General features: G+C 36.2%; 1 protein-coding gene across 1 annotated transcript in view; it reads left to right on the top strand.

Annotated features, from left to right (window-relative positions):
• dync2h1 (dynein, cytoplasmic 2, heavy chain 1) overlaps nt 1-7,299 on the top strand; it is a 48,439-nt gene extending 41,140 nt beyond the window's left edge. Inside the window, exons 13-16 of the mRNA XM_015399035.1 lie at nt 1,915-2,024; nt 2,106-2,187; nt 4,201-4,317; nt 6,783-7,299. Of these exons, the coding sequence (XP_015254521.1) occupies nt 1,915-2,024; nt 2,106-2,187; nt 4,201-4,317; nt 6,783-6,944 (471 nt within the window). The 3' untranslated portion in view covers nt 6,945-7,299. The remainder of the gene's footprint in view (nt 1-1,914; nt 2,025-2,105; nt 2,188-4,200; nt 4,318-6,782) is intronic.
• The last annotated feature ends 12,332 nt before the right edge of the window (nt 7,300-19,631 follow it).

Raw genomic sequence — 19,631 nt, 5'->3', positions numbered from 1 at the left:
TATATATATATATATATATATATATATATATATATATATATATATAAAAAGTACAGTCACCTCATATTTAAATTAGGTATCATGGATTCATTTAGAAAATAGCCTGCTGATATTAACTTATTTTTATGTAGATGTAGATTATTTCCATAGTAATGCTTTACAAAGATTTGCAGGAAAAAAGATAAAAACGTCTGGTAATTATGCAGTAGGAGAAGAAAAGAGGTGGACTAAGGTATGTAAGCGAACATCCAACAAAGTGCTACCATGCACCTGTTTCTTTTTTTATTCCCATTTTATAACAAGTCATTACACCATGTTTGTTTAAAGTACAGCCGAAGATTTGATAATCTCACGTATGTAGCCTCACATGTAGCTTGACTTAATGCTTTATAACCCAAAGATTTAGTTAAAGGCATGCATCATTCCACCATCACTAAATTTGTCTCTCCAGCTTGGCATCTGTACTCAGGTGTAGTCCTTTTGAGGATAACTCAGTCACGTCAAAACTTGGTGTTTTCTATAGTTAAAATAACATGGATAAAAGAGTCGAATGGATTTTTTTTGTGTGCGTGTGTCGCTGCTCAAATGATAACTGAGACCAAATGTTGTTTCATATTGCTCCTACTACCAAACATAATGACCTTATGTGCTTCTGGGTGTATTTTTGATGTCTCCTTTCTGTGCCTATTGCACAAATTAAGCAAAGAACATGCTCAAAACAGCTACAGTTAAATGAAAGAGCTGGCCTAGCTTTGGTGAACCCCCCCTTGAATCATTTTCTAGCAAAAAAAAATCTTTAACACAGAAGAGTTTCATGTCAGTGTGACCCAGCTCTAAGAATTTAAAAAGTTTTCCCAGTTTCCAACCAATTGGTCACCAGTTTACTATAAACCAGTCACTGTCTAATCTCTAATACAGACTGATTCCATGCTGACAAAACATCCATTTATAGCAGAGCATGCAGATCTTAAAGCTACATTAACTTAAATCTTTATTTTTTATTTGTTCATACTTAAATAAAAATAAGCTGGTTTGCAAAAAAAAAAAAAAAGAAATCAGCTATATAAATGCATTTCTGGAACTCTGAAACATTTTTCCAATAACATAAACAGAGCTAAGGAAATGCTGAGAAGCAAGACTGTGTTGTTATTTATTTATCTATACCAGATACGCTGTCCTGTGGACAAAACTAAATGGCTTTTTTAGTGACACAGAAGGAAGCTGCTTATCTAATCAAAGCAGATGTCAAATCTGATGGCCTAGATCAACATAATGGATAAGACTCCCAGCATCTTATCTCCAGCTATGCTAATGCACACCCATCACATATTTGTTATTTCTGTTCTCCTTCTATTTCTGTCTTTCCTTTCTTGTATTTCAGTGTACAAGAATGATCAATCTTCATTTTTAGGGTTCTCTGTGTTCTCTGCCTAATATATATATTATGTTCTTGTTAGTAAGTAAGTGGACTTATGGCATTATCAGCTTATTGATATGGTAACAAAAAGCAAGGCAAAATGGAATAGCCTATTAATCACACTTTTCTATCAAATATTCATTTATTTGCCTCTATTTTTAATGCACCATATAACTCAGATGTTGATATTAAGGGTTGCAGAGAGGCTCATTCAAACAATGCAATGGCCACATAAAAGCATTAAACTTGTGTAGTGGTAAATTGTTTGTTCTTTTAATACAAGCCATTTCACTGTTAGGATAACCATTTAGATCAAGAATGGCATTGTCAGTATTCTCATTATCTTGAAATAATCCTCTGGATGTTTTCTTTCAGACTTTTCTGAAATTGATATCATGCTTGAACTGTATATTATCTGAGCCAATTTATTTTCTAAAAGCTTGGTTTGTAAATCTTTGTGTCTGTGTATGTGCCTCTCGGTATGTCTGTGTATACAGAGTTGGGTTGAACGTGCGAGCAGACAGGCTCTCCTCTCTGACATTCTTGATTTATCCGAGCTCTTCCACCCTGATACCTTCTTGAACGCTCTGAGACAAGAAACAGCCAGGTAAGAATAGAAGCTTGTGGGTTTGTGTAAACCAACCACAGCTTGGATCCAGACTTTAACAAATGTTGTTTTTTTTTTCAGATCCATAGGCTGCTCTATGGATAGTTTGGTGTTTTTGACATCCTGGAAAAGTCCTATTGCTCAGGCCAAGCTTCAAGTGAAGGTAGAGTTGCATATGTAGCAACTTTAAGTCAATTTGAATTACTTTATTTTTCATAAATTAAACAATCTCATTAGTTTTCTGAAGTATGAATTGTACCTTCAGTTTTCAACAGTACTGTTTCACTTTTGCGTATCAGCCTTTAATAATGCTGAATTAGAAGACATGCTATAAAAGAGAAATATGCTCCCATGTCGCCTTCCTGCACAATAAATACTGTAGCAGACAATGTTTGATCTCAAGATAAGACACAATGCAGCCAATTTTAGATGGCATGTTGGAAAAATTCTGCAAAATGAGATAATACATCATGTAAGCTGCACCTCATTACAAATGTTAAAGAGTCAGCACAACTTTGACTCAAGTATCACAGCAATGACCCTTAAACTATATTTAATAATCTCCTCCTGTTCTTTGCAGATTGTTCACTCACCTACTGTATGGAGGGTAGATTATTTTTCTTCCTGGATAGTTGATATTTAAATATGTATATATAAAAAAAAAGAATAAACAGAACTAAACGATGGTCCCAGTGGAAAATGATGTACTGATAATAATAATAAATTTTCATTTAGTTTTGTACTTCAAGACATCGCAGGACTTGACATGCTACAGATTTCTTTCTTACCAAATCTGATCAATCATTTTTTATTCTGTTTTATTTTTCTTCTGTCACATTACATTTTAAAATTGACAGATGGCATTTATTGCTTTCAAAAACTAGCTTTTAGTTCAATTATCCCTTCTGAGAAATGTTAGTAAAATTCAAGCTACAATATGAAGGAATCCTGTTTCAGAACTTAAAATTTAAATATAACACAATACATGTTTTTCAGCTAAAGGTCTCACAGAGTAAGCTAGTTCACGTCTAAGATCAAACAGTAATGAAATGATGTGGGTCTGAGCTATCTGCTGAAGTAAAGAGGCTGGATTAGTGATATAAATCCAGATTTTCCAAAAATGAATTCTTTATTATAAAAAAAAAAGATGAATCGATAGAGTAGATTAATCAGTCAGCCCCATTGGTCTAGAGATTGGCAGAAGGTGGCTTAGCCTGAGGATTGACATTTTCTAAATAATAAATATGTTTAACAGAAGAACAGTGTCTGTGGAGAAGTAAAAAAAAAGGTTTTTAACACTGTACATGTATTACACTGCAGATTATAAATTTAAGCAGTAAATTCTACCATTGAGCTGCAAAATCAGCAAAGGGTTGCTTGTGTAAATATGATGAATGAAGCAGGAACTGTGAAGAAAACAGATTTAGACCGAAACAAAAGGTTTTGTTCTGAACATTACAGACTAAAAATATCCACTGTCTTTAAAACAGTCTTGAGTGGTTTAGAAATTTAACAGAATGAAATATATAAGATTATAAGGCTGTTAAATGTCCAAATAAATCAGCTCCGCCATCGTTTCTGTCCTTCATGCTGCAGCAGAGGATATAATTGTCTTTCATACTCACAGTTTGTTTCTAGTAAAACTAATAGAACTCAGCATGACGTTAGATGCTCTTAGATAAAATGTCCAAAGAAAAGAAGGGAAGGGTGGAGTCTGCAGCTGTATAGAGAGAAAGGAAACAAACATCACACAAAAAGAGTGAGAGAAAGGGTCCTAGTAGAGCTTTCTTACGCACTGACAAACGCAGACACACAAGGACGCCTTCTCTAAATTAGTCACTGGCTTTCTTTCTTGATTTTCTCCTTCCTCTGATTATAGTGATTTACTGCTGTAGTCTGTGAGTGTAATGTTTGGTGCCAAAGTCTCCTTTGTCTGGCCCTCTACGGAAAATCCCTGAGTCACTCAAACAGTGTCTCTCATGTCATCTGTTTATAATTTCTTAATCAAGTGACCTCAGTTTTCGTCACCCTCTTGCGGTTCATATTTGCTCCATTAGGGCGTTATTTGGAGAAATGATCTCCAAGCCTGCTGTTCTTGTTAATCTCTATTGTTTCTGCTTTTCATCATTATAGTCAGTTACAGTTTTTTGACCATTCATTCATGTTGGATCTATAGGTTGGTGGTCTTCAGCTGGAGGGATGCCGTTTTGATGGTGTCCATTTGAGTGAGAACCAGCACGATTCCCCCAGCGTCTCAGCTGTCCCAACGTGTTATATGGCCTGGGCTCCACAGGTAGCTCCTTATCACTCTTCTTTAAACTTTCTCACATTTGAAAATGCTGGCGAAGCTTTCTGTGACTTGGCTGGCCTTTCAATCGAGAGACTGTTTGATTTCCAATTTGCTTCACCTTTTGTTTGACATTCAAACCCGTGAGAAAATTGATCAAACCGACTAAATATCAGAGGCTAATTATTTTGTTACATAAATGTAAAACTCAGACTCGGTTGTTTAAAAAAGACTAAAGGCTCATTCTGGGGTTCATTTTAACACCACAGCCGAGGTACACCCTTTATTTGAACAATCTTCTCTGTTCATACTGCTGTCAGCAGTTTTATAGGTCAGGCCAAAGTTAGTTTAATTCACTGGCTTTACCTCTGTAAAGACTTTCATTTTGTATCTACTGCTTTTCTATTCAAACCAGTGGGAAAACAGGAGATGAAGGCAGTTTTAGTCTATTTTATACTTGTGAAGTTTAAATGTCACTTCCATTGAATGCTGACTACAAAGACTGAACATCTTAATGACATTCCTGTTGCAGGTTATGATGACAGTCTGACATCAGTCTAAAATACCTATTAGCTGGCTTAGTAAATTTAGAGAGCATCCTATAATTGTTCGACTATCATTAGCCTTCTAGTTTATTTACCAACTAAAATTATGAATAACATTTTTCCCAAAAAGTAAAAGCTGTTTTATTTTACCCAGCGTGGCTTCAAGGTGGTGCAATTCTTGGCTTCTTGGCTTCTCTGGCAGTATGTTTTTGCTCGCATATACACACCATGCAAATGAATAAAAGAAGGCTGTTGTTTTTTGTTAAAAAGCTCTCAAAATACTTAAATAGATATTGAAAATTATTTCAACGTATAAAATTAATTAATTGTTGCACCGATACCGAGGGGGCGGGCCCCCAATGCAGCACTGAAATGGTGGTATTGGTATTGGCGAGTACCAACGATACCATTTTGTCACCCATTCCAGGTAGGCAATAAAAAGTTCTACTGGATTAACTTTGTATAAGTCTTTTTTATGTTTCACAAAGGTAGGACGCATCTTGACAAAGCCATAATGGCAATTATTTTACATCCAAGTAGTATGTATATATATATTTATAAATATATATATATATATATATATATATATATATATATATACACACACACTCATGAATTTCAAACAGATGGTATCGGTATCGGCCGATACTAAACAACTAGGTATCTGGTATTGTTATTGGGGCCAAAAAATGGCATCGGCGCAACACTAAACTTGATTTTAAAAAAATGTTATGCTTAAAGCATCCAGTTATGATCTCTTTACTGAATACATAAAAAACAACAAAAATCAAAAGGGTTACTTTGGTTTGAATTTACAACAAAACTTTTATTTTTGGGAAAAGTCAAAAAACTAATCACAATTAGAGACCTAACACATGTATCTTTTGAAAGCATTTATGCTTTTATATTATGTTGTTCTCTGCTTTCTTCTACTCCTAACAGTGTGACATGCATAGTGGCACACAGCTCGGCCTGTGCTCAGTATCGTGCTGAAAAGAAAGCCTCTAGCTGCTCTCATAAATTTTGCAACCTCTTGCAGGTTTCCCCTCCAGAATCCACCCATATTTAGCTCCATCCATTTTTCCATAAACCTTGACCAGCTTCCTTGTCCCTGTTTAATGAAAACATTCCCAGAACAGGATGCTGCCATGTTGCACTGTAGCATGTAAAACTACTTCTTTCAGTAATGTTGCTGCTAAGTCTATATTTATGATGTGAACAATTCTATTATAATTGCAGATATTCCTGAGTTGGTTTTTGATCCTTTCTATTGTTTTATCTTTTTAAGATGACGAGTTAAACAGAACTCTGTGAGGTTTGTAAGTTTAGTTCTTGTTATATAGTCCTTCACTCATCTATTCCACTTTCCGAAGGCGCCAGGTTGATATTAATGGGTTCAAGGGATTTAAAGAAAATGCATGCCATGCTTTTTACATTTTTATATGTACATTTTTATACGTAAAAATCAAACATCAATTTTTCTCCACTTTATAATAAACAGCTGCCTTGTGTTGGTCCAGGTAACATATGACATGACATAGATTACAGGCTAATAGTTTTGATGTCTGGGGTGGGCAATTCCAGTTCCTGGGGGCTGGTATCCTGCAACTTTTATATCCATCTTTGGTCCAAAACACCTGAATCAAATGTCTGAGTTACATCCTCAGTATGCAGTCAGAGTCTTCTCAATCATCTAATTAATTGATTCAGGTGTGTTTAACCCGAAGGCACATCTACAAGTTGTAGGATATTGGTCCTCAGGAGCAGTAATTGCCCACCCCAGAGTTAGACACGACTTCTAAACAGTTTAAGGTCCATAAATACTTTTGCAAGACTCAGTTTAAACTCTTCCCTATTCTGTAACTATGTATATCAGTTACTCTAATGTGCAAACATACTGCAATCACATTTTTTATTTTATTGTAGGGCTCTGCAGCTGGCTCCGCCGATTCTCAGGAGAGCCTCTGGCTGCCCCTGTACACCAACTCAGAGAGAATGAAGGTGGTCACTCACATCTCACTGCCCTGTGGAGGAAACCCCAACCAGTGGATCCAAACCGGAGCTGCTCTGTTTCTCAAACAACAGTGAAAGGTTTTCCTCACCATGATGAGGCCACACACTCAACATTAGACCTGATGTGAGCATCTTTGAATGGCCACCCCATATAAAGTGACTTCTCTTCATTCTCCAGTTTCTAGTTTTGATGTGTTTGTTAATGTTATTAAAATAAGTATTTGCCTAACTTTAAGAACAAACATTTTGGTGTACATGAAAGATTCTCTGTTTTCCATGTTGATGACTTTTCTCTTTATATATCAGAAAGGTTTCCTAGACAGCCATAACATCTTAATAGAAAGTTAGTGTTAGTTAACTTTATTTTGGTTTCATAAAATTCAGTAATGTACAGTCTAAATAGCTAAAAAAAAAAGTGAAAGCTATATTGTTACTTGTATTATATTTATAGACCCTGTTTATCTAAAATAAACCAAACAAAATTAAATGAACCAAGCTGCGTCTTAATTTCATCCAGGAGCGTTTTATGTTCTGCAAGTTTAGAATGAAAATGTTCTGTATCAGTCTGAGGATAAATCTTTGTGTGATTCAGAGAGCGGCTGATCCTTTGCTCCTCTGTGTCAGTGGGCAGGATTTTTCTACAGTAAACAAAACGGATCGGCATGAAAAGCCGGCCGAACGCGTTCATCTCTAAAACAGGCACACACACAAGTTAGTCCCTAACCTCTGTGTGATTGGTTGTGAGTCGAGGTTGAATGGAGTCAGTGAAGCTGTGATGGATGTCCGAGCAACATGGGAGGCTGGTTTGGTGGATGTGTGTGAGTCTTTCTGTGTCTACAAATCCAACCAACAGCTCTAAATTTGATTGATGGATTAATTAAGTCGTCTTCTTTCCGTACGAGCCAATGTTTCGATCTGGCTAATGCAGTTGCACAAATGTTTGTAAATGTGTCACTCCCTTTGTTTGCATGTGTGTTTGACTGGGAGTGTGTTTTTGTTTTTTGAGAAAAGAGCTGAAATGAGGGATGAGCGGGGTTTTGTGTGTGCACTGCAGTGTGACAAAATGGGAGTGGAATGGAACAGCAGGTTTAAAAAAGTGAGAGGATTGGATTCCTGTGAAACAAGGCCCTCTGGGTCAGATGAGGAAAGAGACATGATGATGTCGACCGACAGACAGAGAGAGAAGGAGATAGAGAGAGAGATGGATCATGTAGGCAACAGGAAAAAGTGATAAAGGACCACATAACCTGTGTGAAACAGGAAAGTGAGGGTGGCATAGTTGCCATTATTTAGGAGGAAAAAGAGGTTAAAGCGACAGATGGGTGATCGGGGAGGTAGGACAGGTGATAAGTGATTTGTTTAAAATTAAGGGTGTATCAAAGACAAAAAGAAGGTTTTAATTGTATGCAGCAGTCCTGTATTGAAAGTTTTAGAGATTAAAGTTAAGGTAATCTGTCGACAAGTTAGTTAAGATACATATTTTTGCACATTTAACACACTTTGCTCTATAAGTACTGATCAAACTTTATATTTGGCCTCAGAAAAAAACTTCTGTTAATTTATTAAAACTATTAAAAACCCACAGAAACATTTTGATCCTTTTAAATATTTTCCAAGTATGTCTTAATGTATCTAAAATTATTTAAAGCACACAAAGTTAAAGTATTTTTGCTGTTCAGCTGCAGTCAGCATGTGACCTTGGTTTGGAAAATAAGCTTTTACCTCTAAACTGCTTTCAGTTGGACATCCTTCAACTACGTTTAAGAACCACATTTTGTTTTATACTTTTCAGCGTCAGCTGTGGACGGCATCATTCAGTCTTCCACCAACCTTTGGTTGCAGCCTTTTTGAAGAAGCTTTATTACATCTTTTGACAGCATTTTGGTTTCAAGGACAAAAAAATAAGCTTCAGCAGCATGACTCACAAGATGCAGATGCTTTGTAACAGTGTAGGAATACTGATAATGCTTAAAGCTCCTAATGAGGATCTACTTGCTCCAAACTAAAGGGCTATTTCTACTAAACACTATATTGTTTCTCAATAGATCGAAAAATAAGAATGATCTACTGTAATAAAAAAATAAAAATCCAAAATAGGATTTTTACCATCCTAGGGCCATGATGGCCAGCGTAGTGCGTTAATTCAATTCAATTCAGTTTATTTCTATAGCGTCAATTCACAATACATGTCATCTCAAGGCACTTTACAGTTCACCAGATCATCCAGTCAAATTGATTCAAAGTTTTCTATCTAAGGAAAACCAGTTGATTGCATCGACTCATTGACTCAAATGCAATCCCTCACACTAAGCATGCTTGTAGCGACAGTGGAGAGGAAAAACTCCCTTTTAACAGGAAGAAACCTCCAGCAGAACCAGGCTCAGTGTGTGCGGCCATCTGCCGAGGCCGACTGGGGTTCAAGGAGACAGAAGCAGAGATACAAAAAGCAGCTATAAAAGACGGCCCTGTCCAGGAAACACACAGCCAGGCAGACGAGCTCCGAGCCAGCTCCCATGTCAGAGGATGAAGAAAGCACATCCAGACAGTCATGGTCAGAGAAACAGGATTACACTGGAAAACAGGCCGATCTCCAGCATCTATAAACAAGGGTGTTGATGGGATCAGCACAGCTGATATTTTTCTCCAGGATGGTGTCACAGCCAAACAGGAACAGACGAGGCAAAGCTACTATGAGAAAAAGCAGGGTGAGCATAACGTTAGAGATGGAACTAACAGTTCTGTTATTTCATCCATACCTGAATCTGTTGTAATCTAAATCTCTTAAGATTTAGATTACAACAGATTCCGTTAAGATTAATTGATTTATTCTTAATTACAAGTTATTTCAAGTCTGATCTAAAGCTCTGAGCATATTTAACGGGATTATTGCTTCATCACAGCATATTTTAGAGCCTCTAGTTTGTAGACATAACTCTTGAAACTAATAGTGGGTTTGCACTGGAGTTTCTGGAGTGGAGTTTCATCAACAAGATGAAGAAAATGTGCTCTTTAAAAAATAGAGCCTTATGTCAGTGCCAGGTCCAAAGTATGAAGATGAGAATTGATCTCACAATGGAAAAATGTTGGACTACTCAGACTTTGAACAAATCCAGTAGCGTCTAAGATGGCTTTAAATGCTGCACTTAAGCTATCACCTTCAATGTCAGCATGGATGTTAAAATCCCCCACTATGATTACCCTGCCAGTATTTAACACTGAATCAGATAGGAACTCTGAAAACCTCTAAAAAATTCAGAGTAAGGACTTGGTGATTGATGCAAAGTTACAAAAAGAAAAGGTTTTGTTGCTTTGTTTGGATGAGGGAAACTAAGGGTTAAATGTTAAAAGGAGTTGTAATTATTAACTGCCTTTGGAGTAATCAGTAAGTCAGACTGAAAGATTGTTGCTACTCCTCCTCCTCACCCAGAGATTCATTCTGGGTATGTGAAAATTTAAATAACTAGGAGTTGCCTCATTTATGCTCACATAATCCCCTTGCTGCAGCCAAATTTTCTGTAAGGCAACATAAGTCAATGTGCATATCAAAAATCAAGTCATTAACTAACAGACTTTTAAACAAAAGAGATCTTATTTCACTTTTAATCGTTTTAACTTTTTCCCCAATTGGATTTATTTTTTTATTTTTGATTATCATGATTTACTCCTTTAGGATTCTATTCTAATTTATTTACTTTTTTGGGCAGGACACTTTTTAGATGGAGTAATGAGTGGGTAACAGTAGAGAAGCTGCAGAGAGGTGTGTTAAACTATGACCTATTTGTTAAACTATGACCTGTTTGCTCCTCTAAATAATTTACAAATTAAAATTATTCAGTTATTTGTATGTCTTCCAAAATTCTTTTCAATAATCTAAAAACTATTGAAAGTAGCTGCTGTTGTTTTACAGTTCTTCCTTATGCTATGATGACTCCTAATCCTGCAAGCAGATGTGGAAATTTGACATTAAACAATGCAGCAAACCAAATGTAATTTAACGGGGGCTTGTTTCCAGGGTGATGTGTTCAGAGAGTTTGTCTTAAAAACAAATGAACATGGGAAAATAAATAAACAAAAACAAAGAACCACTATGATTGTTTTCCTGTGATGGTGTTCAGTGGCTGCTTCAGTGAGTCAGTTTGAATTTGTTTGAAAAGCACAGAGGTGTCTGAGCAATAATTCAAATGCAGCATGCAGCAGCTGTAAAAAAAACTAATTTAGAACTGCATTTTTTAAAAAATTGGTCTTAAATCAGCCTTTACATAAATAATCAGACACATAACCGTTACAATCATTTCTCTTACCAAACAAAAAATGTATTATTCCTCGTCGTTTCCTTCTATTTTCTATTGTGCTCCCCACCCGCCTTTTATTCTCCTTGAACTTTCCCCCGTTTCTGCTCTGCCTTCCCCTATTCTCTGTGTTTCAAGCTTTAAGCACCAGGACAATGCGCTTATATTTTCTTATGGATGTCAGACATAAACACTTTATACCCATGCCACTATCTAATATACACATCTTTAAAACAATAGAGTTGGAAAAAAAATGCAGAAATATAAACTGAAAAGAACAAGAAGTTTTCATTTGTTTGCCTTCAGTGTAGATATGTAATCATTCCTGCTGTGATTGGAGTCAGATAATTTACTGGGCTACATTTATTATTCATTCTTAAATGAAATATCTTGACCCTTAATCTTTAACACACAACACTCCTAATGGGGCGGCCTCTGTCGGTCTTTATAAGTTTGTCAGTCTGTGGTCTAAGATATAGAATTCATTCATATTGCAGCCAGGTATTAGCTCTCACCATCCTATTCACCAAGATTGGTTTAATTGGAACAATGCAGGACAAATTTAAAGTATTTTTCCCCAATTTTAAACCGTTTTTGTTACTAGAAATAGGCAGTGGATAGTAGTCTCCAGGTTTTCTGGTTTTATATTGCCTCTGCCAGTGAATTTATCAGCTTCATCCTGATATTTTGTTGTCCAAAAACTTTGCTTTGCTGCAGAATGCTGGATAACAGAGGAGGCCACAGTGTGTCCCATATCAGTAGATGAATGTGATGTTTCAATAATCCCAATAGAGCTTACATGTTGCACAAGAGGTGGGTGAAAAGGAGACACAAAACAAGTGAGAAGAATAAAAGGCAGAGCTGACAGTAGGTTAAAACTGTGGAAAGAAAGCCGCAAAAGAGAGAAAATCTCTTTTTTTTTCTCTGAATCCAAATTTAGAAAGGTGGTTATAACACAAATACTTTATTATCTATCATTTTAAATGTAAAAATAAATGTGTGCAATAGTCTTCTTTTTTTCTTCTTTTTTTTTTAGCTTTTTTGTAGGTTTTTATCTATTTTTCCAAACACTAGTCGCGTCCTCGGGTTATTCTTGCTTATTCTAGTGCTTATCAAATTTTAAAGCTCAAAGACACGAAAAAAAATCCTGAAAGTAGGAATCCCAGAAATGAAAATACTCATCTTTCCCTTAGTTTTTCAAATTAGATTTCCTTTTTAAAACACCCCTGCAGTTTTGTCTGACATCAAATTATATTTTAAAATCTGAGCCACTGACGTATGTGGATGATGATGATGATGACGATGATGATGATGTAGTATAAACAGGAGAGCCACACAAAGCAAATCTAAAATCATGAAAGTAATAGAAACACTTTTTTTTTCCCATATATGTTTGTATCACAGCTTTATTCCAACTGATATTAACTACATTCTTTTTTCAAAATTTAAAATATGATGATGTGAAATGTTTTTTGGGATTGGTGACACTTTATTAAAAATAGAACACTAAGAAGTTTTAATTATGAAAGCATTTATAGTGTTTGCCCTATAGTTTGTCAGAAATTATAGTTTAACAGCTATCTGTATATGATGATAATTTCTGCATGTTTATCCCTTCAGCCAACTTCTTTCTTGGTGTCTGAACTGAATAAATGAGAGATAGTTTAAGTATTTTGTGTTGTTTCAACTTTATTGATAGGTACTACTACCCCAAAAAAGTTTAATGAAAAGTTATTACATTTGTGTAATACTTCTGTTAAATTTATATTATTTGATTCAGAATTTTCTGCCAGGGGCTTCATGGCTCAGTCTCGCAGGGCACATGCAGTGGCATCCTAACTGGAAAGATAATAACGTGTCCTGGGATGTGTGTGCAGTCAGAGATAGGACATCAGTCTCTGTTGGTGACCTGAGGTGTATGTACAGAGCCCACAGGATACAGAAAGGCAAACCTGCCACAGCCTGTTCACCCCGCTGCCCTCTGGCAAGCCATACATAAGTATCTGCTGCTGTACCAGCAGGCTTCAGAGCTTCTCTTCCCTCAGGCTGCGAGGCTCCGCCGTTCATTTCTACACTAAACCATAATAATAGTTTTATTTTGTCTGACTTCATAACTCATTTATTCTTACATACAAAACCCATCATGGTTGGTTTCAGCATATATTCTCTGGTTGAAAAACTACAATAAAAGTGAATATACGATCATGAATACTTAACCATTACTTACTGACAATAGGACATTATTCTAATGGATTTTTCTGTTTTTAGGATAGAACACAGATTATTTTTATAACACAAAGTTTCCATAAATTTGTTTCACAGAATTTTTTTTTTTTCATTTCTTTGCCCGACGTGCGTCATTTAAATTGGACGGCACAAGAACAAATTTCAGAAGGACCTCCTAAAGAGACAGACCTAAACATTGAAAATAAAAACCGTTCATGTTGGGAAGTAATTAGGTGTCTAGGGAGAAAGTAGCTCTGGCCTTTTGGATTTTCCTCCTTCCAGCAGCCAATAAAGCGCCCTGGGATCAGGTAAGGTGGGAAACCTTGTTTGGGGCCACATTTTGCAGTAAATAGCACAGGGAACAGTGTTTATTACTGAGCATTTTTTCATAACCTAAGAAGCATAAATTTATATTTTAAAAATCAATAAATTCTGTCATTTATCAGCATAACCAATATTGAAACCACACAGTGTATAAAATAATAAAGCTATTTTTTTCTCCCCTCTTCACATAAAATCAGATTTATTTTCTCCTGTTTCCGTTCAGCTAGGGTTACTAAAATAAGTTATTTTAGTATCTCGTCAAACAATTATATAAAAACTCCTCTAGTATCCAACTGTCTAATCAATCAGGAAAGAGATGACTGTCACAGAAATGTTTTTGTGTAAAGTGTGTAAATCAGCCCCAGAGTAAAAGCAGCTGCTGAGAGAAGCTGCCAAGAGAAGACATTTCTACAATGAAACTAGTTTCTACCAACATATGATGAAATTCCATTCAAAGAGAAAGACTCCAGTAAATCAAAAGAAATATAAAACCCCCATATGCTTTGGAAACTTAGTTAGGGATTAATTTATGGAGACGTGTCATATAGTGAAAGTAATAAAAATGTGGTAAGTAAATTTCTGTTACAGCTGGAGGAAATATAAGGACATTTGTACTGCGGAGAACATCACCCGGCCAGCTCTGAAACCACGGGGCGATAAGTAAAAAGGGTAGGGTTAGGGTAAATCAACCATTCCTTAACCTAATTCTTCACAGAGAACATGTTTATATATCAATTTCCTATGAGTGTCTGCAAATGCATTTTCTTTTTTTTTTTTTTATCAGTAGAAGTGTTGGTCTGTTTAGGTTTTAGATAATAAAGCGGCCTGCATAAAGCAAAGGTTCATCATATAAATGCAGGAGCTAAGCACATTTCTCCCTCAGTTTATTGAGCAACAAAAGATATCTTGTAAAATTTGTTTCTGTTTTTTGGCCAAATTCATTATTTCTTTCATATTCATTGACAACAATAGCTTCCACACAGCCTTTAATGAAAATGTAACCCCAGTCCATCATTTTAAAGACAATTAAAAGCAACAGGTTTATACCTTTTTGGTTCTGTTTAAGTTTTCTTTTTTGACTTTCATTGGTTTAATTTCCATTTTGTGGTATTCTAGTTGTTTTCTTGTTTTATTTTCGTTCTTATGTATTTCTTGTTTTACCCTCAGTCGCCTTTCCCCTAGCTCCTGTCTAGATTCTTTTGTCCACACCTGCTCCCAATCAGTTGATTACTCTGATCTAGTCCTCAAGAGCTGCCATCCTGTAACTTTTAGATGTATCACTTCCCTAACACACCTGAATCTAAAGGCTCAATCCCCTCATTTAGCTCAGCAGAGGCATTTTAATGCGCCACACATGTAATTCAGCTGGGTTTAAAATGGGGTCAATAAAAAAGGTGCAGGATAGTTGCTCTCGAGGACTGGATTTGAGCACCCCTGCTCTAATCTTTTTTTCTGTTTGGGCATATATACCCCTCTCAAAAAAATCATCTCCGCCTCTTTCTGTCTCTGCATTTGGGTCCTCCTCAAATGTCCACACAACAACAAATTATTTATTTATCTCACACTGGAGAAACTCACCTCTGCATTTAACCCATCCCCTTGGGAAGCAGTGGGCTGCCATTGTACGGCACCCAATTGCAGTGTGGGGGTTAAAGATCTTGCTCAAGGACCCAGAGTGCAGGGATCAACTTGCGACGTTCTCAGAGAACAAGCGCACTGCTCTAACCGCTAGACCAACATCCGTTTGCATATGATTCATAATTTTATCTAGTATGCAAAACCTTTTATTATAAAAGTTTTGCTTTTTTTGTGCAGAATTTTATCCCGAACATGACAGTCAGAAAATAATTTTCTTCTGATATGAAGTTAAATCCTTCTTGCCACAACTCAGTATATACAAATATATTTGGTTTGTTTGGTAAAACTCATTCAGGTCAAAGGACACTTTTAGGACCAATCTGTGCTGCTCGCTCGATTTGCTTGAATTTCTTGAGGGTTCTTTTCTCATAAATTCCAACTGACAGATGGCATTGCAATCCTTGTGGAAGCCATGAGATGTGGTTATAAATGTTGCTATCTATCTACAGCGAACCATGTCCTTCTGCTCAGTATTTAATTTAGAACATCTAGATCAAAATATGTCCACATTTTCTTCTGATGTGTCACATATGAGATACTGTGCATATGTGAATGTAGCTGACAAGTTGGAAAAAGTTCAAAGGATGTCAGCGAGTAAAACCCTTTATGCAGTAATTGGGAACATCTTGAGGCAGGGAGACACTTGCTTATATGTATAAACAAGTTTTGCATGATACAGGAAGTTACCTCATGCCTTAGCTATATCTGTATGTGTGGAGGTGTGAATGAGCATGTGTGAGGAACACATATGTTCTCTGTAGTGTGATGTACAATAGGTTCTGGCTACAACATTTGTGAATCGACGTGTGTGTATTTTTCCCTCTGAGAGATATTTGGCCTCCAGCTGAGTCAGAGGGGCTGACAGATGACTACAAGGTCACTCGTCTCTCAAATCTGTGATCCTCTCTGGAGACACAGACACAGTTCAGGGGAATGTCTGACTTATTTTTTCTCCCTTCACTGACTATACTCTGTTCTCTCCATCAATGCCATTTTTCAACCATTTTCTCCTAAATCAGGTTTTCTTAGATCCCCTCTTGTTTCTTTTCCACCTGTTCATGTTACCTTGTCTTGTTAGGCAATAAGACCATTTGCTAATGTCACTCTGTTTTTAATTGATCTCCCTGTAGACTAAGTCAATTATTGTGTTGTTGCCACAGTAAATATTAGGCAGGATCCCTCTAGGGACCTATAAAAGAAGCTGCCTTCTGCAGCTGATTTAAACTAATAGAGTAAAAACTTCATAAACAAAGTAACTTAAGTGTACAATTATTAACTGTCTACTTAAATGCACCATATACTATTTTAAATATGAGTCTGCCTTAAACAACACAAAATTACAATCACTATGGAATTTTAAAATTCTGTTTATCTATACAACTTCAATTCACAACAAGTCATTTTAAGGAACTTTACCAGAATCGAATCAATTAGACAGAATGGTTAAAAAGTTTTTCTATATGGCACCAAGCATCAATTCATCAACTGCACCGATCATGTTTTTCTTAGATGAACATAACGACAGTAGACAGCTGCATCTGGTTGTGTTATAGACTTTGAAGCAGGCCTTTATACTAAGCATGCTGAGTGATAGTGAAGATGAAAAAAACCCTAAATACTTTGCATTTGGGATATTTTCTTTGAAAAATCAGAACCAGCCAATGCTGCATATATATTCATATCTTATCTTTATAATGAAGCTTAAGCAAAAATTCAATCTAGAATACATTTTTATTAGCCCCACCTGGAACACCTGCTGACGTACCTCACTAAAGCTTCAACCATCTGACTATTGACCGCATCCCTCTCAAAAGCCAATGGTCATTCAGGCCTTCTTTAGCCCAGCTCCACCCTCCCTCTTAGACAGTTTTTAGACCCTCTCATCCTCTGGCTTCCTTCACCACCAGTGTCCTGGTTCCAGGGTGAAGACTGCTCTAATCCTTTACCTAAAGCCCCTGTTACACCTTGACGATTTAGACCAGCGTCTGCCTGAAGTACGAAAAATCTGGCAAAAACGCTGGCATACGTTGGATAAGTTATGAGCATGCTGGAACACGCTGGCACACATCGCCGTACGTGGGCCATAGGTTCCAGGTGAGTTATTTGATCATTGACATATGTTAAGTGTAAGTTACTCATTAGTCCTTTTTTTTCTTTTTTAGAAGAAGATATTATTCTCATCTACAGTATGAAGAGTAAACCGTTCGAATGCTGAGAGTGAATTTCCCCATTGTGGGACAATAAAGGGATTTATGTTTTTTTTTTTTTTTTTTAAAAAAAAAAGTGTATATTTTTGGGCCATGTTATAAAGTTATTAGGTTAAAATACACAACTAACAGTGAGGGTTACAAAACTCCATGTTTGTAATTGTGACATCGGTTTCACTGCCATGTGGAAAGGTTCTAATGGTTGTTAACAGGACTTGTTAACCCCAAGATGCCACATTTGCGGCAGCTTCCCAATGATAAACTGTGGGAAAGGTTTTTGGTTTTGTTTTTTACTCTTACCTCACTCTGCATAGGGAAAGGATAGATTAGTATATTTGTAGCTTAGTGATGATTTCATATTAACATACAGTATTAATCAATCTACCAGTCAAGCTTTACTTATAAAGCACTTTTATACTGCATGTTTAATAAAATCTCTTTAAAGAGGTTTAAAAAATGACAGACATTTTAAAACATTAAACTAAGTAAATAGACAGACTAAACAAAAAAAAACTAAAATGATAATAAAATGATGAAGAGTTACAGTAGAGGGAAAAATCAATCTATAATGGCTGATGAACTGTGGCCCTTTAAGCGTTTATCATAACTTCAAAATCTAAAACTGAGGAAAAACATTAGTTGGAGTAGATTTATAGTCACTGTTTTAGTAAATGCATAAACTGTCTTCAAACAATATGACAAAAAAAAAAAAAGGTGGAGCATTGTTGACATTGTTGAATGATGAAAGCAATTATTTAATCTAATTTATGGCTCGGATTCAACATCCAAACAATGGTTTGGGTTGACCACAGGCTAGAAATTCACTCTGGAATAAACCAGGCTTGTAGATGTAATTGTGTTGTGTTTCTGTATTTGATATTCAAAACAGGCACCTAGAGACTGACCCTGCATGCTTAAGTCTGCCCTTTCTGTTTTCAGTGTTGTTTATGAAGCTTCTTAAAAGGTGACTTCTCTAGCCATCTATCTTAAGAGAGAAAAAACAACCTTAAACAGAGATGGTGGACTCCACTCCAGCTTCCAAAAAACTTACAATTTAGTTATTGAGATGATTCCTTCCAGGTATCACCACAATCCCCACCCCATCACAGAGGAACAAAGTACCTCCTCTCTTCAGCCAGGTGAACAATCCCCCCTTTAACGCCCAACCTTCACAATCAGAGACAGGTTTCAGATATTACAGGCTAACAATGGAACCAAACGACCCGCTCGTCAGTTTTAATTTGCATGTTTCCAAGCATTACAAGGCCATGTCTATAAAAAGCCACAAACTCAATGTGAATCCAGACATTTTGAATAGAAAGCTTCCTGGAGGGGAAGCGAAACGTCCTCAGACCTTGAAAAACCAAGTCCAGTAGATTATTTTTTAAACTTTTATGGGATGACTATGACCTGGATGACTGAGAATCTTCACCAGCAGATTTCTCTAGCTGTTTGAGCATCCTGTATCAGCTCTTAGGTGGCTAACAGTAATTCTTGTAAACAACAGTCTGCGTTTGTACATAAATATAATATATACAGATTTAAATTAATTTGCACACGTTCCAGTTTGATCCTAGCTATAATCAAATACAGTCACCTGTAGTTTATCTTTCAACTGGTTAAAAGTTTTCTGTCTAAGGTAGCCCAGTGGATTGAATCAAATCATTAAAATAACAGTGTGATATGTACTCCATTGCTGTTAGGTAAAGCTCACCGTTATTCTTAAAAAGGTTGGTTTTTATGGGAAAAAAGTTCTCTATTGTCTAAAAGTGACCTAAAAAATTAACATTCTTTCACTTGGTAATTTAGGAAAGCCTAAATATAATAAATCAGTTTAATGAATTAAAAATATTTATATTTTGCTAACCTGTCTTGTTCTGTGTTAATGCTTATTCTGTGTGGCCAGTGTTGTTTTTCATGACGATATCGAAAACTGATGAACTAAAAAGGGATCTTTGATTACTAAACATGACCAGTCATAGGTTTAAGTTTTTGTCAACAAGACGAGACTAAAATAAAATTTAGCGGGTGGTCGGTGAGACGTTTAAAATGCATCATTGTGCTGTATTCTGTTAGAT

Source organism: Cyprinodon variegatus, unplaced genomic scaffold, assembly GCF_000732505.1.
Source record: "Cyprinodon variegatus isolate N-32 unplaced genomic scaffold, C_variegatus-1.0 Scaffold983, whole genome shotgun sequence".
NCBI lineage: Eukaryota > Metazoa > Chordata > Actinopteri > Cyprinodontiformes > Cyprinodontidae > Cyprinodon > Cyprinodon variegatus.
This window is presented reverse-complemented; position numbering and strand designations above follow the sequence as displayed.